Source organism: Vulpes vulpes, chromosome 7 (assembly GCF_048418805.1).
Source record: "Vulpes vulpes isolate BD-2025 chromosome 7, VulVul3, whole genome shotgun sequence".
Classification (NCBI taxonomy): Eukaryota; Metazoa; Chordata; class Mammalia; order Carnivora; family Canidae; genus Vulpes; species Vulpes vulpes.
This window is the reverse complement of record NC_132786.1, coordinates 32822606-32848145: the sequence shown is the minus strand read 5'-3', so window position 1 is coordinate 32848145 and position 25540 is coordinate 32822606. Positions and strand designations below refer to the sequence as shown.

The window sequence follows — 25540 nt, the reverse complement described above, 5'->3', positions numbered from 1 at the left end:
GAAAGAAAAAAGAAAAAAAAAACACAAAAACTCCAGAGTTATCAACAGTTTAATTCATTCTTCTATTCTTTCAAAATGGGCAGAGTCAGAGGATAAACAGAAAGCCTGCACAGAAAATGGGTTTTTGGTGAGATTGCTTGGAAGCACTGTATTTTATATGATTGGGTGCCCCTCCCTTTGTTCTTACTTTTCTTCCAGAAAGGTCCTTCATCTTCTCAAAAAAAAAAACAAAAACAAAAACAAACAAAAAAAACACAAAAAAACAAAAAAACAAAACAAAACCCTTAGCTTGCTAATTCCCTGTGAAATACTCCCATCTGCTGGCCAAATGGAAAAGGCTCACATCTTAACCTTTATTATGGTTATCTACTACGATTTAAGACCACCCTCCCAACAGTGCAATTAGGAATAATACATGAGAAAATTTAAAAGACTGAGGAAATCCTTCACTTTGCACTTATCAATCCACCCATATATCTGATATACATATGAACTTAAATATGCTGTTTGCAAATACCCAAAGTGAAGCATAACTCTGTAGAGACCACAGAAAACAAGTTAGTCAGAGGAGGAGCAGGAGATTGGGCAGACAACAGAAGAGATGATGTTTCTGGCAAACTAGTTAGCACATTTCTTTTTTTAAAAATTTTTATTTATTTATGATAGTCACAGAGAAAGAGAGAGAGGCAGAGACACAGGCAGAGGGAGAAGCAGGCTCCATGCACCGGGAGCCCGACGTGGGATTCGATCCCGGGTCTCCAGGATCGCGCCCTGGGCCAAAGACAGGGGCTAAACCACTGCGCCACCCAGGGATCCCAGTTAGCACATTTCTAATCAGATCACATAGGGAAAGAGGCTCGAGATGCACAATTGGAATCAGAGACTGTGACCAACATAACCATATTCCCTCTATGAAGAAAATTCCATGAGATCCAAGAGGAAACCAAATTGGGTTGGGCAGCCTGGATGGCTCAGTGGTTTAGCACTGCATTCAGCCCAGGGTGTGATCCTGGAGACCCGGGATGGAGTCCCTTGTCAGGCTCCCTGCATGGAGCCTGCTTCTCCCTCTGCCTGTGTCTCTGCCTCTCTCTTTCTCTCTCTCTCTCTTTCTCTCTCTTTGTGTGTGTCTCTCATGAATAAATAAATAAAATATTTTTTAAAAAAGAAACCAAATTGGGTTCCAAGTTAGCTTATCAAAGGGGAGACCCCTTTGGTGAAAAGCCACTCAGAAATCATGCTTCTTCCTTTTTGTTTATTTTTTTAATGAACTCATCTGGTGGTTGAAGTTAGACACTGGTATATGGTATAGAGTTTACAATCCAGTAGAGTCATAATCTAGGATTATAGAATCAAAGACTCATGTTTTGAAGCTGGTAAGAATCCCAAATACCAGTAGCAGGCTTCTCATTTTACTAATGAGAAATGAAGATGGGGAAGCATAAGAAGCTTGCTTGAAGGCTTATGCTTCAGAAGTAAACCAACAAATTTGATGAAAATTGAGTTTCTTTATGGATTTTAACTACAACTACATTGTTTATGATATCAGCCTCTTCAGAGCTGATAGTTTCTAAACACAAACCCATAGTCTCCCCAAAAGGTAAAGACATCCAATTGAGTTGAAGTGCCTCCTATGGTGGAACATTTTTCTGTGGTTTGTCCACTTAGGATACATATGGTGTTAAAAAGAACAGTGAATTTTTTAAAAGTGGGATCATGCCTCTAAAGAGAATATAGATTAAATCGTATTCCCTCAAAACTAAGCTTTCTCAAAATGTAGTAAAGTTACTCTCTCTCCTATTTCCTGACACTTGAGATGTTAAACCAAAAATAGAAATGGAGCCTGCAGAAAGTGAAAGGTAAAGAATTGGTGACTAAAATAGCTTCATGCAAATGCCTTGAGACACTGAAGCTACAATCTGTAAGTAACATTTTCCAAGCTACAGATGCGTGAGATCCACCAGAAGATGTTTACCCCAGAAAGCTAAGGTTCTCTCATTAGCACGTGGGTGTTCTGTAGAGGTGAAGCCACCTTCATCCCCTACTTTAGGTTTGTTTCTAACATCGACTAGCTTCATGAACTGAGGATATGTATTTTTTGACCAGTATTTGACAGATGGTAAGGATGTTCATTGGGAGTACGAAAAGAACCTCAACTTATAGAAACAGAAGAAGGTAGGGTTATACCATTTAGTGTGATGGATGGATTTGGGCCCTTAAAAGATTATATTATAATATGATTATTCTCAGAAGCATTATACACAAACACATGCACATACACACTCATAAGTACTGCTACTTTTGTCGAATAGGGCACATTTGTTGAAAACTAAATTTTTAAAATAAAACATTTTTTCAGTCTCATTATAAAGAAAAATTTTTCCAGAATATTTGAATGCCCAGAGGAAATTACAGAGGTGTGTACAAAGTGAAGCTATTTTTCTAATCAAATCACTGACATGTTGAAAAAAAAATCATCTGGGGGCACCTGGGTGGCTCAGTCAGTTAAGCATCTGCCTTCAGCTCAGGTCATGATCCGAGGGTCATGGGATTGAGCCCCACATAAGGCTCCCTGCTCAGTGAGGAGTTTGCTTTTCCCTCTGTCCCTCTCCCTTGCTCATGCTTTCTCTTGCACTCCCTCTCTCAAATAAAATCATTATAAAAAATTAAAAATAAAAAATTCATCTGAGTGGGGGAAAAGTTCTTTATATTATAGTCTTCATTTCTTAGATGGAGTTTTAAAGGCATAGCAGTGAATGGTCCCAAGAACCACCCAAAAGTACCAGCTGGAAATGCAGGGTAGCCTTAACCAATCTTCTCCTTCATTTCCCACATGCAGGGGAGCAGATATTACCTCCTAGATTTCACTCCCATCCACTCACTTGTCTCCACCAGCCAGCATATCCTGCCTGCAGCAGTGTTTTCTCCATATATCAGAGCAATACCTTTACAACAGGGATTTAATCACTTAATGCCTTTCTCTGAAACCTTTCTCATGTTTTCTCTTGTTCTTGGGTTGAATTTTATTTGTTTGTATTTTTTTTTTATCTAAAGCTGGAATACAAGGTCTTGCATGATCTGGTCTCCTTCATATGCAGCCAGTTTTCTCTTGGGTCATTACTGTCCATCCAACCACCCTCTCCAGAAGTATCTTCCTCCTTCCCATCCTTGCCCAAGATGTCTCAGCCAAACAGTGGGTGCAATGCTTGTTCCCTGCCTCTCCACACCACTGGGGGATCTGGCCAAGATAGCATGTCATGCTTCCACCCTCAGTTTCACACACAACATGCTCGAGGCAGCTTCTGGCCTCCTTACCTCTATTAGAGTCCCTTCTTCCATCACCTATTTCCCCCCCACTTTTCCTGACTTCTAATTGTAAATATCTTCCTCAGTTAACTATATCCCCTTTGAAGGTATGAACTAGGTTTCTTTTGTTGACCATTGTGCTTCCATTGTGCCTGGCACATAATACTTGCTCAACATACACACACAGAACAGATCCTGGCTGATAGTAGGTAGCCAACAGAATAGTCATTTTTTTCTTCTTTGAACTATCTAGTACAAAGAGAGTCCTTTCTCAGTTATTGTAAAATGTAATATTTCAAAGTTGTCTGTCTCGCTAGTTGTAAATACTGAATTGCTACCAAGCTATAAGTGGCATCTTTTCCTTCATCACACACTTATGCCATGATAAAGTATATCAGTAACTCTGAGAAAGTTGTCAAACTTGTATCTATTAGCAAAGATATTAACTTTTTGAATGGCAGTTGATCCAGATCACAGGCCTTTCCACTACACACACACACACACACACACACACACACACACCATACCACTCAACACATACACACCGCTTGGATAAGCACAGACATGTCACATGTACCTGCACACCCATACTACCACCATCACATGCACACACCATATGCATACACACACCGCAAAACTTACACACACATTGTATATACACATTCTAAGCACACACACACACACACACCACATACTATGCACTGTGCATAAGCACAGATGGCACACTTGATGAAATAGTTTGTAGTGAGAGGTGGGAAATAATGGAGTAGAGAAGCGTGGCTAACTGGGATTAAAGTCCATGTAGAGTCAGTATTTCATTCATGAAGCAAATATTTTTAAGGATCTAGGATTTATTCATCCAATCACCAGATATTTCTGAAGTTCATGTGACTTGCCAAGCATGTGGCAGATAATATTACTTGACACAGGCTACTCACTCACGAATAAAACAGGTATGATCCCAAAGCTTGTGAGGCTTACATTCTTGTGAGGGAAGATAGAAGATAGGGATCCCTGGGGGGCACAGTGGTTTGGCGCCTGCCTTTGGCCCAGGGCATGATCCTGGAGACCAGGGATCGAATCCCACATCGGGCTCCCGGTGCATGGAGCCTGCTTCTCCCTCTGCCTGTGTCTCTGCCTCTCTCTCTCTCTCTGTGACTATCATAAATAAATAAATTTTTAAAAAAAGGAAGATAGAAGATAAATGAGACAACAGGAAATAAGGTAATTCCAAGAAGTGCTAGGAAGTGCTGCGAAGGAAAAGGCCATCATAAAACTCTGGAGCATGTGCCTGACCCTCCCTTTCTGTTGGATGGTCAGGATAGTGTGATGGGACATTAAAAAGACACCTGGAAAAAGCAGCTGCCAGAGACATGAGTGTGTATTCTCAGAAGAAAGAACAGTGTGTTGGAAAGGTCTGGAGAGAGAAATAGCTTTGCATGATCTAGTAGGTAGGATGGGGTAGTGTGGCTGCAGCACTGTGTAGATGAGGAAGTGGAAGTGGTGGGTGGCAGGAGGACCAACTACCCTAACCTGCCCAGGACCAAGGGTCTTCTCAGGATGTTGGACATTCAGTACCAAAGCTGATATAGTTCCAGGGAAATTGGATGACCTGGACACCCCAGGTTCAGGACAAATTTGAAAAAGTCTGACTTTGAAATCACCCATACATTTTTTGACTCAGCCATAGTAACTAATATTACCATCACCATAACATAATATTAGAGGGTCAAATGACCTGTTTAATTGCAATTGAATCTTTTTGTTTTCTTAGGACAATTTCTGGGAAAAAGGGAAAGATGCCTAGATAGCATCCTCAAAAAAAATTGGTGCTACTTTGACAATATTAAATAGCAAAAATTAGGAAAATAAGAAAGTTTAATTGATGATGATGGCTTCATCATTACTTAAGATTAATCAGACTAAGTAAATGAGCTTTAACTTGGAAACTGTGATCTTATTTTCCAAATATCTAGCTATAGGGGCTTGTGCTCATGTGTGCATGTCACCTAAGTACATACTTTCTTCCTTCTTTCTTTCCTCCCCTCTTCTTTCCTTCTTCTTTGCTTTATAATCAGTGCCATTCAGAAAAGGAACTGAAATACTAACGGTTATCTTTTCTGGTTTTGGGTTTTATGCTTTTCAAAATATGATCACACTATCTGATTGAATCCCCACCATAATTCCGTCAAGTATATTATTATGTTACTTACAACATAAAATACGACTGTGAAAAGTAATAGACATCGCACAGCAACTTAATTGAAAGACTGGGACTGGAATTCAGGGCTCCCAACTCTGGACCAGAGTCCTTCCTAATTTTGCCCTATGCTAATGTAATGACTAGATTTTGTGGAAATTACAGCTCAGCTTAGAAGAAGGAGAGATAACTGTGGCAGCCGTCCCAGGAAATGTTGTAATTCTCTTCTCAAAATAGTCTGCCACACAGAGCAGAATCATGGTGGGCTCGAAAGGACAACAACATTTCTCCCGGGTCTCATCACCTTGTGTCAGGCCATCTTCACAATAACTCAGGAGACTACCCTCCCCCATCAGGCTCTGACATTTTGCCTGCCACTTGTGCACACTGAAAAGCATGACATTTCTTACGCCTTTGAAAACATCAGAGAAAATAAAAGAAATTACTGGCATTCTGAACTTTACCTCTGCCGGACCAAAGTGTTTGCTCACAGGGAAGGGATAAAAGCAAGAAAGAGGAGAGTCCCATAAAGAAGAGATAAGGGGAACGGATTACTGGGCTCAAATATTTATCAGTTGACCATATTCGCATTGGTAAAATTGCCTTCCATAATACGTGCACTATCATACCTTTCTTACTAATGTGCTAAGCAAAAATCCTGAACTGCTCTTCTCATCTGTCCTTCTAAGACCAGGACTCAGTAATACACTAAACTCTAATTTCTGGAATCATTACCATGTGATCATGACATCACAGAAGCCCAACAGTTCCGTCTGCTGATCTTTCAAATGAGCCAGAGTGATAGTGGGGAGGATCTGGGAAAATGGCCTGCTCAACTGAGATCCAAGCCGCGTTTATTTTCTCCTCCTTTGTGACCTTCTTCCTTGGACTCCTCTTCTTATTCATTTTCAGGCTAATCTGGAGAACCATTAAAAAATGGCAAAACATCAAGGGAACAGGAATTCTCTTGGTCAGTTTCCTTATTTTGGATCCCACTGTATGAAGATGGAGACAGGTTTGGCAAGTGATTGGGTTTAGTAAATAATTTAAGCTTCATGCCCTTGTCAGGAACTAACAGACCCAGCTCTGATCAGATGCCCTTGAAAGGGGCTGATCCTCTCCTGGGGTGGAAAACAGGACCACAGGCTGCCATTCCAAAGGCAGCAGGTACAGAGAGCCAGGCCTCCACTCCCACCACTCAGAGAAGCAATGTCTGGTGTGGCCAATAATGAATGGTAGCTCTGGAAACAAAGGATCACTATTCTGAAAAAAATGTCCACAAACATTCTGTCTATGCCTCTATTTGAATTTTAAAATGGTACTTGTGCTTGGTACTATAAGACATACAGAAATGACCATCAGGTCAACCTTATTTTCATGAATCATGTGTGCAGGATGCTTATATACTTACACACGTCCATTGCCTCTTATATACTATGTTCGCACAACACACCTAGCCATACATACATTCACCCAGAAACCCATGCATACATCCATGTGCTATCCAGCCACCAAGTAGAAATACTTCTCAAAACCAACCAAACTTTGCAAAGGTAGGAGCTGTTGAATAATAGCTGGCAAATGATGATGACAAGATTAATGGCATCTTACCCAGGTAAGATTTTGAATACGAGCTTGAAATAAAACTCTCAAATGCTATATAATGGCTGCTCTACTACCAGTGGTCAAAGGCAAAGAGCTTTATTATGCCCTGTGTGACTTGTTTCCAATTTTCATTTCCCAAATTTTGTTTTTCTGATATAGTAATTTCTATAACAGAACACATAAGACATTTCTCTTAAAAAAAAAAAAGACATTTCTCTAATGGTAAACACTGACATAAAAATAACAGAATCTATAATAACCTTTGTGGTAGTTTTTTGAGGTCATTGGCAATATCATAAAACGGAATTCAGGTTTCTACATTCAATATGTACCCAGTTCACAGATTTTGTTGCTAAACACATTCCCTCTATTCTTAATTATTGTTTGTAAAGACTTTAGGCAGTGGCTTAAGATCCATGAAAGAATACTGAAGTGCACTTACTTCTTCACAAAATCGATACAGTAATGAGTATGGAGAGTCTGTTTCTACCTTTTTTTCTTTTTTCCCAATGCACAATTGAATTGGTAGAATTGTTTAATCAGCTTGAACTTCTGCTCCAGAAAATATATCTTCTAGTCCCATTATATCTATTTTTGTGTGGCTACAAAAACGTGAGAACCCATTTGTCCATAAACATTTGCTGTATCTTTCCCTTATTTTGGATGCAATTCATATCCACCCTTCTGTCCAGAGGTGTCTTTTAATTTCTAATAGGAAGCAACTATTACAAAATGTTAAGAAGTATGGTCCAAGCCACCAGAATACTGTAGTTTTCTGGTTTTGAATCTTGAGGAGAGGATTTGAGATAAGTAGAGTGATTTCTCAGTAGTAACTTGTTATATTTAATTAAGTTGAGAGTGCTGCATTTTTTTCTCTAAGCCTTTGAGAAAGTGGCCTAATGCAAAAAAAGAATGTCATAACTGTCAAAGTTGTTTTAAAAATTTGGAATCATAGTTTTTTTCCTTAAATGTGCATTTTTAAAATGTTTACTACATTCATAAGTATGGTTTTATTATATCTTAGGGTCAATTTGTTTTCCTCTAGAAGGCACCTTTAATTTCATAATGAAATTCAAAGGAATATTCCATATTAATGGTATATTGAATATTTTTAAAAATCAATTCTCAGACCATGCCTTAGGAATGCACATGATGAGTATTAGAGGGCAAATTATTGATCAAGGTAAGAATTCTATCAAATAGTTATTTAATGAGACTTCTCTTCCTACCATTCAGAAATTAAGAGTAGAAAAATTAAATCGTTTTAAAACCTTGGCTTCAAATATAATGAGTTTTTCTAAAAGTTGGATGGTCTCAGTCAGCAAGGTGTGGTCAGTCCTAGCTCACTTGTATCTTTTTTGGTGATAGCTTACCAACAGATATGGGGGCTATTTCAGACTCCAGCCTCTCCTCATCCCCTGCTCATGGGCCAGTCACGTAAATTCTGTATACCTCAGTGTTCTTATCAGTAGACAGTGGATTTAATCACACTTATTTTGTCTGCTTTATAGGATTACTATAAATTTTAAATATAATAAGAAAAGGCATTTTATAAATATGAGGGATTAAAGCAGCAGGATATGACACCAGGTAAGGAACTAAAAACAACATAAAATTGTTGAAACTTTCCTTCTTTCTCAAAAAAAAAAAAAAAGCAGATACTTAAGTAATCACTAAAGATCAACTCGTGATATTTTTTCCTTGTCCATGTATCTTGATAAAAAAAAGGATATGTTCCCAGGGTAGGAAGAAGCTTGTTACTCCCAATCCTGATCACTGCAATAATGTCAGTTTGAATCGTCTTGGACTGTGAGGAAGGCATGGTGAAAACTGCAGAATTCCTAACTAAAAAGCTGTGCAAAAGATCAGTAAAATGCATACCCAGTAAAATTCATTTCATAATATGCTGAATAAACGACTTCAGGTTTCTCTGAGTTGGATAAGGGGGGAGTGATTGCCGGCTGATAACACAGTAGGAGGCTCCACCAACATACATAAAACAGATTACTTTCCCTGGGATCCAGCTCACTCTCACTTCTTTTCTCTTGCTTTTAGGAACTACTCTTGACAAAGAGCATCGGTAATAAACATTTAAAAAGTCTCCACTTCCAAGGAATATTTCGTAATCGTGTAGAAATGCTGCTTTCAGCACAGACGCTTGTGGGGCAAGTGTTGGTAAGTGGATTGTTAGTTTGCTAATGTACTTCAGTCATGAGTGTGATTATAGTCCGTATATATAATTTTATCACCTAGGTAAACATCTGGTGTTCCCCGGTGGCTTATCTAAAATGTCACTGCCTCCCTACTGCCATCTCCCTGTGTCTACCCTATCCATTATTCTGTGTATTTTTAATTTGAATATAATTACTTGGCTTATAGTTTCAATTAATCATCATCGTATGTGCTAGAAGAAAAGCTTTATTAGAGCAAAGACTGTGTTCATTTTGTTCTCCTTGTATGTAGATGGATGTCTGGCATATAGTAAATATTTCCCAAAAATGTGATTTTTAGTGGATAATTTAGCCTGAAATGTACAGCTATCTTTTCCTCCTTTGATTCCAATAACCTCTTTTCTTCATTATACACAAACCTTATTTTTTTTCCTCTCTAAGATGCTATTTATCATTTTACTATCTGTTTTAATCTAAGTAACTTGTACATTTTAAAACTCAATTCAGGCATAATCTCATAGGGGAAAATCCTATCTTCATATTAGGCTAAGAGCCCATCTCTAAGCTTCTATAATATTCATTGCACACTGTTATTTAAAATGATCTGTGTATAAGTCTGTCTCATCCAGTGTACTGTGAGCTCCTTGAGAGAACAGACTATGCCATAGAAATATTTATATCACATTGTCTGGAAATAGCAGATGCCTTGTAAAGGATAGAATTGATCTGAAACATTAAAAGCTAAAAATCTATATTTTGAGGGAATGCTGCCATCAGATGGTGGTATGGTGGAAGTGATGTATGCAAGCTAGAGATTATCTTCTGCTTTTTTAGTAATCAGTAAAAACATAGCTCTTTTCTGGTTAATGTTGTTTAAGATAAAAATTACTTTTTAAAACTTATTTGGAAGTACATAAATATAACTGTTCTTGATAAAATCTAGAGGGGATGTTGAATCATCTGGAATGTGCCTCTCCTTTTTCTTTCTTCTAGTTTTGGTCCTTTTTCTGAAATCCCTGTCAGTATGAGCTGTTAGAGAAGAATTTAGTGATTCTTTCTGATTATATCAGCGATTTCTTGGCTAAGATCTCTTCAAATGTTCAAATCATGTGTAACTGTATGAGGATAATATTAGTAATAACATATTAAAGGTCTCTGGGGTGAAGAAGAAGAGAACTTACGCTATCCACCATGTATGAGCATTGCATATGGAGAATGGGTGAAGAAGGAATGATCATTGGTTGCATATCAATAAAAATTACTTCTTTGAAAATGGAAAAAAATATTTTTTTCAGTCTGTTGCTGCTGCTGATTAAGTAGTTGGAACAACAGGAAGCGTAGAGCAAAAGTTAGATTAGAATAGACACTCTAACATTTAAAGGCACCCCTCAGTAGGAGTCCAGAGCAGGTATTTTTTGAAAGATTGAGAAGAGAACAAAATGGCTTATAGATTTCCTTTCCATCCATCCATCCATCCATCAATCCTTCCTTTTTTTAAAATATTTTATTTATTTATGTATGAGAGACATAGAGAGAGAGAGGCAGAGACACAGGCACAGGGAGAAGAAGGCTCCATGCAGGGAGTCCAACATGGGACTCAAACCTGGGTCTCCAGGATCCCACCCTGGGCGGAAGGCGGCACTAACCTGGGTATCCAGGATCCCATCCTGGGCGGAAGGTGGCACTAAACCGCTGAGCCACCGGGGCTGCCCCCATCCATCCTTCCTTTCTTTGTAATCCTCTTACTTCTTTCAACAGATACTTATTGTTTACCAACTACATGCAAGGCCAATGCTCTAGACATGGTGAAAATGCAGGCATGAGTCTTAAGTCCTATGGGACTTATATTCTAGTGGGGTAGATATGACAAATATGTACATAAACAAATAAGATAAATTCATATGATGATCGGTGCTATCAGGGAATTATGAGTGTTGTGTTTGAGAGTTTTGGTGGAAATGGAGTTAGATCACATCAAATGTAGTGATCAGAGAAGAAATCTCCAAAAAGGTAAGATTTGAGCTGAGACATGAAGAATTAGAAGTATAAAACCATTGACAAATGGAGGAAGAAAGGTTACTGACTGAACAGATTTGTGGAGGTAAGGAGCTTAGCTTATTGAAAGTACAGCAGGGAGACTCCTATGCTAGAGATCTCAGAGGGCAGAGCAGAATGAGGTCTGAGAAGAGACAGGAGAACTATGCAGTGCTTTGCCCTTCATATCAAGCAAGTAGGCTATTCAAATGGAGTAATTTTACTCTAAGGCAAAGGGAAGTCATTGAGGGTTTTTTTGAGCATGGAGTTGACATAGTCTAATTATGTTTTAAAAATTCAATAGGAAAAAAAATTCAAAAGGCACTAAAGTTTGAAAATAAAGGAACTGTCAGAAATATACCGGGCAAGTGACAATAGAAATTGGGGGTGCACATTTTAATATCAGGTAAGTTTGAATTCAGAGCAGAAAACAAAAAATTAAGCCAAGTAACTTGCATTAGTTTCCTAGGATCACTGTAACAAATTTCCACACACCAACAGAAAACAACAGAAATATTTTGTCTTGTGGTTCTGGTGGCTAGAAGTCAAAGGTCAAGGGTTGGTTCCTTCTGGGGACTGTGAGAGAGAACTGGTCCCATACTTCTCTCCTAGCTTCTGCTGGTTGGTTAGCAATCTTTGGTGTGCCTTGGCTCATACATGCATCCAGATCTTTGCCTTTTTTTCCATGTCATTCACACAGTGTCTCCTCTGTTTTTGTGTATACATCCAAATTTTCCTTCCCAAAGACACCAGTCATACTGAATTAGAGCCCGTCTTCACGACCTTATCTTAACTTGAATATATCTGCTGAGACTATTTCCAAACAACGTCATTTCTGGCAGTACTGGGGGTTAGGACCTCAACATATTTTTTTGCAGGGGACACAATTCAACACACAATATTTGTAGTGGTGAATGTAATCAATCTCAACCAAGATATAACATCATGAATATCACTACACCAAAAATAACACTTCAAGATAATAAATAAAAAAAAATTACAAGATACAAAAAAGAAATATTAAAAACACATTGGTTGTAAGAGCTTTTAGTTCACCTATCTCATATCAGGACATAACAAATAGAAAAAAAATAATGCTAAAAAAACAAAATTCAACCAAGTTAACTTGAATATATACTTGGCTTTATTTAGCAATTGATGAATCAGGTAGCATCTCATCTAACAGAGAGATACTCTGAGGAGTTGTACAAAATGGAACATTTTTATAGAAAGAGAATGGGGCAAGGAAGCTATTAGCAGACGAAACAAAAAAAATTGTTTCAGGCAAGGTCACCTTCCCTTAGGGGACACAGTGGGCGGTCATATCATGCAGATTACCTCATAATGCTGGTCAGGAAATTCCAGACTGATTGGTTTAAACGTACACTCCTGGGAAAGGCTAAAACAGCAATTAGGTTAGGTATTATGTCTTTTGTGGGGCTTAACATTAGCAACTCCATTTGGGGCCTGTTTCTTTTTAATAATAAGCATAAAGAAGATCAAAGTAACATTATTATTATTATTATTATTATTATTATTATTAAAGATTTTATTTATTTATTCATGAAAGACACACAGAGAGAGGCAGAGACACAGGCAGAGGGAGAAGCAAGCTCCATGCAGGGAGCCCGATGTGGGACTTGACCCGGGACTTCAGGATCCCGCCCTAGGCTGAAGGCAGATGCTAAACTGCTGAGCCACCCAGGGATTCCCAAAGTAACTTAATTAATAAGAGAAAGTTGATTTAAGTGATGAAACTCCATATGCTGAAAACAGATATTAAACTTAAAAGTGTCTGCGGACTATTTGTAAAAATTTAACATATATTGGGCCACACACACACACACAAAAACAGTCCCAGTTATGAAACTTACAAAATACAAACAGAAACTAACTGAACACAGCACAATAAGTAACTGAGAAAACTAAATAAGCCCAGAAAAAAAAAAAAAAAAAGAAAATGAAGACCTTACAGCTACAAATTGTTACATTTCCCCCTCTCAAAAGACCCTTAACTCAGAAAGATCAAATTAATACTTGCAGGATATTTAAAACATAAAGATAATGAAAAAACCATATAACCCTTGCACCTAGAGTACAAGATGGAAGTGCTTTTGAGTTAAATGCCTAACAGTAAAAACTTATTTTGATAAATGGAAATAATTAAAATAAATGAATTATCAATCTCAAAAAGTTAGAGAAAGAAAACACATTAAATCTATGCAGAATATAAAGAGTCAGAAATTAATGGGTTATAAAACAGCTGACTATTTGAAACAATAACATAGAGAAATTTATAGTCTACACATGGAAAAAAGGGGAAAAGCACAAATATATAAGAAATTAAACATTAAAATGAGGATATAAGTACAAATAAAAACATTTGAAAACTAGATGATTCCTTAGGACAATATAAGTTACCAAAACTGATTATTAAAGAAACTTAGACAAATATCTGGAAGAATACAGATTTTTCAAAGACCTATATCACCACCATCACCCGTCACCCCTCCTCCTTCTCCATCTGTGAGAGTCCTAGATGATTCCAAGGTCTAGTCAATCAAATCTTCAACAAGTGGATATCCCTAATGTTAATTAAACAGGGCATGGAAAAAAAGAAAACATTCAATTTTCTTTTTTAATGAAAGCATAGTATCTATATAAAAACTCCCAAATATAGCAAAAAAAAAATATCTACAGACTAGTATCCTTAATACTTAGGGAGAGGACATAGCCAACCTCAGTGAAAGAAGAACAAAAAGATGGAGGAGGAAAAAGAGAAGAAGGTGAAAAAAAGAGGAAAAGAAAAAGACAGAAAATAAGGAGGAAAATTCTAATAGTCAAAAGGGAAAAATATATTATTTTCAAAACAGGATACCTTCTAAAAATCTCTCTATAGATTAAAACATGACAAAGTATTGATCAACTCTGTAGTATCTGTGTGGTCTTATTGTTTTTGTCGACACAAATTATGTTTTTATGACTACCTTTGGGAGATTTTCTTTTGCATTAAGTTCCAAATAGTCCTTTCCCTAAACAATCTTTCCTTTTTTTCAGGGGCAGAGAGGTTGTGGCAAATTGTATAACTGACTGTGTTTCTCTGTTGTTTTAATGGCTAGAAAATTCAGAACTAAAATTATGACTTCTCTTTAATAAATGTATCTATTTTTGGCATCATTCTCGGCACCATTTTAAGTCCACATTCTGTTTTCCCCATCTTCCCTTGCTTCTATTTTCTCAGGTAATACATCACTTTATGTGACCTTGTATTCTGTTTTAACTCCTTTCCATAAATGTGTAATCTTTTCTGTGAAAGTGTAATCCTTTCTGTAAATTTGCAAATAAGCCCTTAGCTAGAGTAACAGTTGTCAGTTTTAGTATACAGCACAACTAAATGAGCATCATAATTTGTTTGAAGATGAGAAAAAATATTTCAAAAATGATACTTGAAAAATTGACTAAATAAAAATTTATTTCACTAGGGTTTGCTCATTTTCATAAAGCAGTGATACTTCTTGGGGGGGGACATAAAAATCAGTCTCTTACTTCATACCTTATATCCATTGTTTATGCAAAAAAAAAAGTTAAAAACCTCTTCTACCACCTTGAGATGAGTTGTATCTTTATGGTTTATTTTCCATTTCCTTCCATTATTTCATATTTTATATTTAATGTACCATCAAGCATCAGGAATTTAATTTCTATGAGACTATGCCTTAATTTAGAATATGAATAAGGAAAAGACTGGCAGGAGATACTGGACAATACTCCCACTGATTATTTGTGCATGGTTACATTATTTGTCTTTTTTGCACATGGCACAATATTCAAAAAATATTAAAAGATACACAGTAAAAACTTAATTTCTTCCTTATCCCTATCTCCATCCACTGCTTTGAGCTTCTTTCAAACCTCAAGATGCTCAGCATCATTCTCAGATATATTTTCTCTGGGTGTTTGGGTCACTTAAGACAACCTTTCTTCCCCATGTTGTATCTATAAAATTTAAATTTTGAAATAATAAAATGTGTTATTTGTGGCAGTTCTTTGTGGAGACTAGTAAAGTGAATGGCTAATGCAGCTAGTGAAGGCAAAATTAGATCTGAATTCAGGTTAACTGATCTTAAGTTGGAATATATCCTGGGAAAGCAGGGTAGGGTGGATGTTTCAACACTTTGTTTTATATCAGTTCTCCAAGTTTCATGGGTGTTATTTCCTAAAATGGATTTACCTGAGACTCCTCACACCAGTTTTCCTCTCTTATCACCCTTTTAAAATCCATTTCACAAAACAGAGGTATTGTCATTACCTCTTTGATAAATGAGGAATCTGATGCACAGAGAAATAAAATGCAAAAATTATAAAATGGGAATAAAAAATACTATCTGTAGTTTATTTCAGTGAATAAATAAGTTAATATATGAGAATTAATTAACATAATCATTACATGAGTTACTAGTTAATAAGTAAATATATATGTATGTCTAGCATATAATACATATGCAGATATAACTATTCTTAATATTTTTATAAACAGTATTTAGTGCCTGCTTCTATAAACAAAAAAAACATTATTAAAATTGATGCTAAAGCCTATCTCATTCTAGCAACAAGTAATATACTCATATAATTAGTTGAAAAAATCTACCTCTTTTGGATGAATTTCCTATAGTTTTACTTTTTATTTGAAAATTTATTATTTGAAAAAGTATTTGAAAATTGTTAGAATATGTAGTAGAATTCTGTTGCTTTAATCAGATATGTTAACAAGTTAATGATGATTCAATCTAGAAGAAATTAAAAAAAAATTAGAGACTGGTGTCAGAAAATTTAGATGTCCTTTTAGTTTCTTGCACCTATTTTGAGACTAAAAACCCGTTCTCCCAGGTGTTTTTTATACAAGTTAAGCAGTTATTTCTGTATCAATACAATAATATACATTATAAGTGTGATGATCATAAGCTCAGGTTTCTGCCAGTTGTCCTGGTCTGTTTACATAGAGCTACTTCTGTTCTTAGAAGTATATATATTTACACACACACATATATATATGTATATATGTGCATACATATGTGCAAATATATATACTGTATTAATATGTTTATAATAATATACATTGTGTGTATATATATATATATATTTGCACAATAAATAGTATAGCCTTCCTAGTTTTTTACTTATATAAATAGTATATATATGTGCAAATATATATACTGTATATATAATATATATTATTATGTATACTTATAATATATATATTGTGTATATATATACATATATATATTTGCACAATAAATAGTATAGCCTTCTTAGTTTTAAATGATTTGTTTTTTGAAGCCAGAGGTCATTTTTCAAGGAAAAGAGCCACCAGAAGGAGTGCAATTTTGAAGATCACTCTTCTCTTCTCTCTACACGTAATTCACACCATTCTTCTCTCATGATGGGCCACGTCCCTCTCTTCTGGTTTCATTTAGCCATGCTAGACATTTCTGTATTTCATTAGTTTCAATGATACACACACATGTATATGTAATTAATGTCTTTTGTATCCTTCATTTCAATATCCCGTTTTTTTCCCATTTAATTAATTTCCTTCCCTCCAGTCAATTTTAATGAATAATACTACCTAACATGCTACTCCACCAGTTCAGGGTGAGAATTTTTTAATAAATCTTTTCTGTCACCAAACCTGCTATCCTATCACCCAAAAGTCCACCTGGAGCTTGGGGAATAGTTGACTGGATGGACTCTTAGTTTATTGGGAGAAATCCCCAAATCGGTATGTTTCCCCTTTGCGACAAGATAAGTTCAAGCCCCCCGAAGAAGGCTTAATGAGCAATAAACATGCTGCTCCACCGTGTGAAGCTTGCCCCTAAAAGGACCATCCTTAACACGCAGGTTATTCTTCAATGGGGCCAGGGTCACATGGTTTCTCACTGCAGAGGGCTGTGGGCTTCTGCTGTGGCCTCTACCCTCCTTCCATTAGTGGCGGCGGCCAGGGTACACCTGACCATGCACCCGACCTCTGCCATCCTGGGCTCCTGATCACCTTCCAAGGTTGTGGAGAGCCACCAGCCACTGGTGTGAAGGCTTCTCAGCACACCCCCCCCCCGGGGGGGCTGCTTCCTCCTGGCACACCAGCTCAGGAAGAGGGCACAATGGTCAGCTAGCGGGGGCAGGGATCAGGTAAAAACCGCCACCCCTGAGAATGGGCACCAGCCCTCACTGGCTCCGGGATGTTCAGGGCCCGATGGAGGGCTAGTCTCGGAGTTATGGCAGGTGGTTGGCTGTCCTTCTGCAAAAGCAGCACAGCCCTGCTCAGTCTGCTCCCTTTGCACAGTTTCCCGTGTCTCTGTCATATTTTGTTTCCTCGTGTTCGTCAATTTACTGATCACTGGGTCTCCAAGCACGAAGTTTATTTTCGCACCGCCGGAGTTTGGCGGTAATATTCATCATCAGTCTGGGGATGCCGGTATCGGCTGCACAGCCAGCACCTCACCTGGCTTAACCTGGAAGGCACAGGACAGCACTGCGCATGCCCCACAGCCCTGGCTCCCACCACACTCTCGCTCTGCACTCCCTGCAGCACCTGCTCTGTGCCTCATTTCCAGCTTCTTAAGTGGAATCTGTTTTACAAAAACTTGCCCTCCAAGTACTTCCTTAACCCTGTCTCACAGACTTTAGCAAGTATTATCATTATTTTTATGAATGTCTAATTTGTCTTATAGTTTGGAATTTTAGTTTTGATTTCTTGTTTGATTCGTGGTCTATTTAGAGGAAAGCCATAGGCTTTTGTTTCCTTGGGATAGAGTGGGTATCTTCACTTCAGTAAAATTTATGGTCCAAGAATATCACTACCTTTATGACTTCTGGTTTATGAAATTTATGGGGAAATTCATTGTCACCTAGTGCATGTTCAATTTTTATTACTCCATTGACTTGTGAAAGAATATGTATTGTTTGATATATAAGCACTATTATGTTATGTATTTTCCGTATCCTTAATTATTTGCTGACCGATTGAAATGACATGTCAAAATTTTTCATTTATGATTTTGTAGTTTTATTGAATATCTTGCATTTCTAACACATTTCAAATTATATATTTTACCTAATATCAATTGCTGCATAAAATTACCTATTAAATCTTATTACTTGATTGTACCTTTTATCTATAAGAAATGTTATTGTCACACTTAATGTTTTTTTTTCTTTTTTGCTTAAATATTTTTGAATAAAATATTAACATGTAACTTTGCTTTCCTTTTATTCATGCTCGATTGGGATGTCTTTGCCCAGCTATATGTCAATCTTTTTGTATAATTTCCTGTTAAGTGTCTCTCCTGTAGATATCATGGAGCTGGATTTTTGTTCTCTTATTACTTATTAGTGGTATTTGTTTGTTGTCCTTTGTTGTTCATCCTATGTAAGTGCAGGCTTTAAGAATTAAGAATACATTTATTTGCTAATTTACCAGGGGAATTTATTCTTCTTTACAGTGATTTGTTTTACTGGTCTTCATAATACTTAGAGATTGAGTTTGTTGCATAATAGAATATCTAAATATCTGGAGCTTAAAAATAAATGGGAGATAAGTTAGTAAAGAAAAGGAAAATGGACATGAGACAGCTAAGAGGTCTGTCACAGCCTTAGTTCCTTATCTTACTGGAGTGACCAGAATTACATGGTGACTGTGAATTTTGAGAGACATCATAGACAAACTATGTAAATCAAGTTCAGAACAAACTTCCCATCCTGTATCTTCTCTATGTATCTCTGCATGTTTTATTTCTATATCCTCTCCTTGCATGAGATCTTTGTCATGTTTTTACACCATGTCACTCTCCATCCTTCCAGAAATTGATGAACAAATCTGAACATTCAGTTCCAGATTGCTATTGTGTTTTTTGTTTGTTTGTTTTTGGCATTATACATCTGGTAAGATTTTTTTCTTGATATTTGCTTTAGAGTCAAAAATTAATTTTATCAGTTTCATTAGGCACCAGTTTTTCTTATATAACATGCTCTTTGTTTCTGAATGTTTTCCTGAGACTCCCCATCTTCATTTGCAAGGGAAAGTGTGGGTGGTTTGCTTTTGTACCTTGAATATTCAAAAACATTTTTTTCCTTGCTCTCTCTCATGAACAACAATTTTGTCCGATGTAGAATTTTTGGCTTTCAGTCCTTTTTCTTAAAATTTTTGTAAATGCGGTTCCAATATCTTCTAGCACTTAAGACTACCTACTAGATCTGAAGCTCTTTTTTCTCAACTCTAAATCCACTCTTTCTCTCCTCTTCTTTGTGACATGAGGTCAGGCCTCAGCAATTACACATGTCCTCTGTCCGCTTGCCTGTGCTCATAGATGGGCTCTGCCAGTGAGGGGACCAGAGGAAAGGGAAAGCTTAGCGTTAGAAGTTTTGCATCAGTTTTTTAACAACCTTGCCCAGGCAATGGCTTTTCACTCTATTAGCAGTTCTTGGTTCTGGTTTCCAGTTTTTCCAACACCTGCCATAACCAGGCTCACATCATCTTCTCAGAGGTACCACCACTAGTCAGGTCACTAAGACCCCCTCTTCTGAGGCCTGAAATTCAAGTCCAAAGGCCATCTCTTTTAAGATGCTAATATTCATGATCCCTACCCATTTTTTTTAATCTCCCAGCCAGACCTTGGGGTGCTCCTTCTTTCATGTATGCCTCTATATTACCATCTTCTCCTTTTACCTGTCCAAACCTCCAATGCTGTTTAACAGATTTTAGAATCTCACAAGGAACACTGATTGTGATTTGACAAAGTTTAATTATGTCTTCTCTATTAATGCTTTCACTGGAGGTCATTTTATCTCTTTCCTCTACTTAATCCTCCTATTTTTTTTACATTTCCCATGTGAACAGCATTTTCTGTCATCTGCTAATAATCATAAATGAAGGTTTAGAGCATTCAGTGTCCCTTGTTTCCTGTGTTGGCTGCTGTTTGTGTTCCATAGATACGCATAACTATCCACCAAGTAAATGGGCAGTTTTACATCCCACTGAGGAAATCTATCTCATTTTACTGTGTGTTTTTCCACACAAAAACAGGAGATAATGCTGTGGCCAGCGGCTTCACAAACAATGTTTCCTTTGGACGAGGTCTCATATTTTTCAGTTTCTTTCTTTCTGACTGCTTTCTCAGGCTCTTCTGGGAAAAGTAGTGTTGCTGCTGCTAGTCAAGAGGTCCCCCCCACCTATCAGCAATGGTGTGGCTGCAGTCTCCTCCAGGACCCTCTGGCTTTGTGGCTTCATCTGCAGTACATGGGCTCAGATGGAGGGCTTTTTACACCCCGCGCACTCCCAAATAGCCAATGCTTCTGGATTTTGCCTTTTCAACCCAAGAGAAATTAACACATCCTCTGGGAATTCCCTCCTATTTTTGCCTGACTCACTGAGCAGTGTTCATAAGCTGTTAGCCCCCAGTGCCTGCTTTTGTTTGGGTATGTGTTTTTCTATTTGTTATACATTATCTCTGGATAATATTATTTCGGTTTGTGGCATAAGATTGGTATTCTTAGTTTCTTTTTTTTAAGATTCTTTATTTATTTATTCATGAGAGACACAGAGAGAGAGGGAGAGAGTGGTAGAGACACGGGCAGAGGGAGAAGCAGGCTCCATGCAGAGAACCAGACGTGGGACTGGATCCCGGGTCTCCAGGATCATGCCCTGGACTGAAGGCGGCGCTAAACCGCTGAGCCACCAGGGCTGCCCTGTTCTTAGTTTCAATGAAAGTAAAATTTTCTTTTTCAGGTGGATTAATTTCTGTGGTTTGGAGGATTGTAAACATATGGCTTGCCATCGTCTTTCTGGAAGCCTGTTAATATATGATTTATACTTGAAGAATCACTTGGAGAAAAAAAATCATGTGTAAAGAGCAGAAAAAGATTTCATTGAAACTATTTTTTGTTATCAATACTTTGAGACATGTGCATATAATCTCCAAATATCCACCTCCCAATCTCGTGAGCTGCAGAATATATTTGTAACTGCCGTTAGACCCACAAACTTAGTAACACCTCCATCAACACCGAATGTAGATGTTACAATGGAGCTTATAGTGAGAGTTGAGACCCTAAAGAAATAGATGACAGTAACTCTCAGGTATTAACTAAGGTGCAACATTGCCACTTACAAAGCAGTTGGAAGAAAACTAATTGAAGCTCTCAGCTTCTTACCCAGTCACATGTAAATTAGGGTAAGTTAGTCCTTGATATGTTTTGGATAATAACCTCTTATCAGATATATCACTTGCAAATATCTTCTCCCATTCTGCCCTTAGTTTGTTTGACTGTTTCCTTTGCTGTGCAAAAGCTTTTTATTTTGGTGAAGTCCCAGTTGTTTATTTTTGTTTTTGTTTCCCTTGCCTCCAGAGCTGTATCTAGAAAGAAGTTGCTACGGCCCATGTCAAAAAAGTTACTGCTTGTGTTCTTAGGAATTTTATAGTTTCAAGTCTCACATTTAGCTCTTTAATCCATTTTGAATTTATTTTTGTGTATTGTGTAAGAAAAGGGTCCAGTTTCATTTTTCTGCATGTTGCTCTCCAGTTTTCCCAACATCATTTGTTGATGAAACTGTCCTTTTTCCAGTAAATAGTCTTTCCTGCTTTGTCGAAGATGACTTGACCATAGAGTTGAGGGTCCATTTCTGGGTTCTCTCTTCTGTTCCTTTGATCCATGTGTCTGTTTTTGTGCCAGTATCATACTGTCTTGATGATCACGGCTTTGTAATACAGCTTGAAGTCAGGCATTGTGATGCCCCCAGATTTGCTCTTCTTTTTCAAAGTTGTTTTGGCTATGTGGGGTCTTTTGTGGTTCCATATAAATTTTTGGACTGTTTATTTCTGTGAAAAATACTATTGGTATTTTGACAGGGATTTCATTTAAATGTGTAGATTCCTTAGGATAGTATTGACTAGACATTTTGACAATAGTTTTTCTTCCAATCCATAGTCATGGAGTGTTTTTCCATTTCTTTGTGTCGTCCACAATTTGTTTCATCAGTGTCTTATAGTTTTCAGAGTACAGATCTTTTACCTCTTGGTTAGGTTTATTCCTAGGTATCTTACTGTTTTTGAAGAAATTGTAAATGGGATTGATTCCTGAATTTCTCTTTCTGCTGCTTCTTTATTGGCGTATAGAAATGCCATGGATTTCTGTACATTAATTTTGTATTCCTTCAACTTTACTGAATTCATTTAACAAGTTCTAGTTTTTTGGTGGCACCTTTTGGTTTTCAATGTAGAGTATCATGCCATCTACAAATAGTGAAAATTTTATTTCTTCTAGCCGATTTGGATGCCTTTATTTCTTGTCTGATTGCTGTGGCTAAGACTTCTGGTACTCTGTTAAATCACAGTGTTGAGAGCAGACATCCCTGTCTTGTTTTGTTTCGATAGTGGAAAAATCCTCAGTTTTTCCCTATTAAGGATGATAACAGCTGTGGGTTTTTCATGTATGACCTTTATTATGTTGAAGTATGTTTCCTCTAAACCTTCATTGTTGAGGATATGTATCATGAATGGATGTTGTACTTTGTGAAATACTTTTACTTCATCTGTTAAAACAATCATATGGTTCTTATCCTTTCTTTTATTAATGTGGTGTATCACGTTGATTGAATTGTGAACATTGAACCACCCTTATAACCCAGAAATAAATCCCACTTGATCATGGTACGGGATTTAAAAACTTACAAAACTCAACACCCCCAAAATGAATAATCCAATTAAAAATAGGCAGAAGACATGAGTAGGCATTTTTTTCAAAGAAAGTATACAGATGGCCAATAGACCCATGAAAAGATGTTCAACATCACTGATCATCAGGGAAATAAAATCAATAAAATATCACCTCATACCTGTCAGAATGGCTAAAACTAACAAGAAACAACAGATGCTGAGAAGGATGTAGAGAAAGGGACACCTCCTGAACTTTCGGTAGGAATGCAAACTGGGGTAGCCACTCTGAAACAGTGTGGAGGTTCTTCAAAAAGTTAAAAATAGAACTACTCTATGACCCAGCAATTGCACTAATAGGTATTTATCCCCAAAATACAAAAATACTAATTCAAAGGCATACATGCTCCCCAGTATTTATAGCAGCATTATCTATAGTAGTCAAATTAAGGAAACAGTACAAGTGCCCAACAACTGATGAAGGGGTAAAGAAGATGTCCTATATATATATAGTGATATATATATATATATATATATATATATATATATATATATATAGTGTATGTGTGTGTGTGTGTGTGTAGATATTTACACACAAAATGGATAAGATATTACTCAGCCATAAAGAAGAATGAAATTTTGCCATTTGCAAAATGGCATGGAACTAAAACATATTATGCTAAGTGAAATAAGTCAGAGGAAGACAACATATGATTTCACTCATATGTGGAATTTAAGAAGCAAAACAAATGAGCAAAGGGAAAAAAAAGAGAAGGAAGCAAATCCAGAAACAGACTCCTAACTATACAGAACAAACTGATGGTTACCAGAAGGGAGATGTGGGGATGAGAAGGGAGTGAAACAGGTGATCAGGATTAAGGAGTGTGCTTGTGATGAGCACCAAGTGTTGTATGTGAGTGATGAATCACTACATTGTACACCTGAAACTAATGTTACACTGTATGCTAACTGGAATTTAAATAAAAACTTTAAAAAAAATAGAAGTCAGAAATAAAAGAGGAGTTTTGGAATAAGTTCTATTGTGTCAGAGGTGTGGGAGTGCTTTCTTCTTACATCAAGCCTAAGGAAAGAGGCTTACAGGGTACTGCTCAGAATTTTCAGTTTGCATCTCTTGGAACACTGGGGATACAAGAGGACTGACACCTGGCTCATTTCTGATGAGGGGCTGTTGGGCTAGCCACTCTATGCAGAAGTTGTCACACTGAAGATAATCCGTACTTCTGCTATTTTGGGGGCAAAGAAAGCTTGAACTGTTCCAGGGGCCAGATTTGGGTCACATGTGAGTCTTCTCTTACCTCCTCAAGTAAGCATCTGGAGGGGTATGGGTTCCAGCAGAAGAAGGCATGTCAGGTGTACTGAGAAAAGAGTCATGACCAATGAGTTCAAAAACATGTTTCCACCCAATTCAAAGGAATTGCAAATGAGACATTAGTGATTTCATATTTTCCCCCCCTGCAACCCTTCTCCCCAGTGCCCTTGTATTTCTGATCCCCTTTACTTTGCTTAACTTTATTTTCCTAGCATGTAACTTCTAACATACCATGCAAGTTACATATTGTCTTTATTTATTGTCTAGATGTATGACAGGGATCTTCATATATGTTGTTCACTGATCCCAATCACCAGAATAATATTTGGGTCATGATGGGTACTAAAAAACTACTCTGTTAAATTTGAATATGAATTGAATTGGTATTTCCAAAGAGCAGTGAGATGGCCCATACAAGTAAACATTAAATACCTCTCATTCCCAGAGCTCCAGGGTGAAAGCCTGGTTATCTAATTGCAGTCAAGTCTAGCATTTCCTCTTCTGACCACCCTCTTCTATTCATTCTCCAACATTGACCTACCATTCTGGAGAGGCCAGAGTTAACCTAGTCAGTGGGCAACTAGAAATAAAAATTCAAAGATGGTTAATAGGGAGGAAACTGACCCTTTTCCCAGTACAGGGAAACTCCTCAAGGAACACCTGAGCTGGAAGGGAGTAAAGCTTTAATTGTAACTAAAATTCAGTTTTATTATTAGTATTACCAATACACTGGACTGAACATAAAGAAACAAATGGCTCAGAAATTAGAAATTACTGGAGGAATGTTTGTTTACCTTAAGTTTACCTGAAAATTCATGGAGGCTTCAAAAGTTTCATCCAAATGCCTTGAGGATCTTGAAGGGGTAAACTTCTGATTACATTTCACCAGCTCTGCTTCTTTCACAAACCAGACACACTGGAATGTTAAATGCACTCCTTCTCTATTCCTCATTTACAGCACACTCCCTCCTGTCGAAATCTTGACTATCCTTTAGATGGTTCTATTGGGACTGTTTCTGTTTCAGTATCATAAGCAATTCAAGTCCAGAGCCTATATACAACAGCTTTCATTTCCAGCACACAATACAGTGTATAACACATATTAAGCACTCCATAAAGGTTTGATGAGTGAAGGAATGAATAAATGATAGGACTTCTTGGGATCAGAAGGCTTTATGAGCAGTAGGAGGGC

General features: G+C 37.3%; 1 protein-coding gene across 1 annotated transcript in view; it reads left to right on the top strand.

Moving 5' to 3' along the window:
• The first annotated feature begins 6326 nt into the window (after positions 1 to 6326).
• KCNU1 (potassium calcium-activated channel subfamily U member 1) overlaps positions 6327 to 25540 on the top strand; it is a 141506-nt gene continuing 122292 nt past the window's right edge. The window contains 2 exon segments of the mRNA XM_072762693.1: positions 6327 to 6473; positions 9164 to 9283. Coding sequence (XP_072618794.1) covers positions 6327 to 6473; positions 9164 to 9283 — 267 coding nt within the window.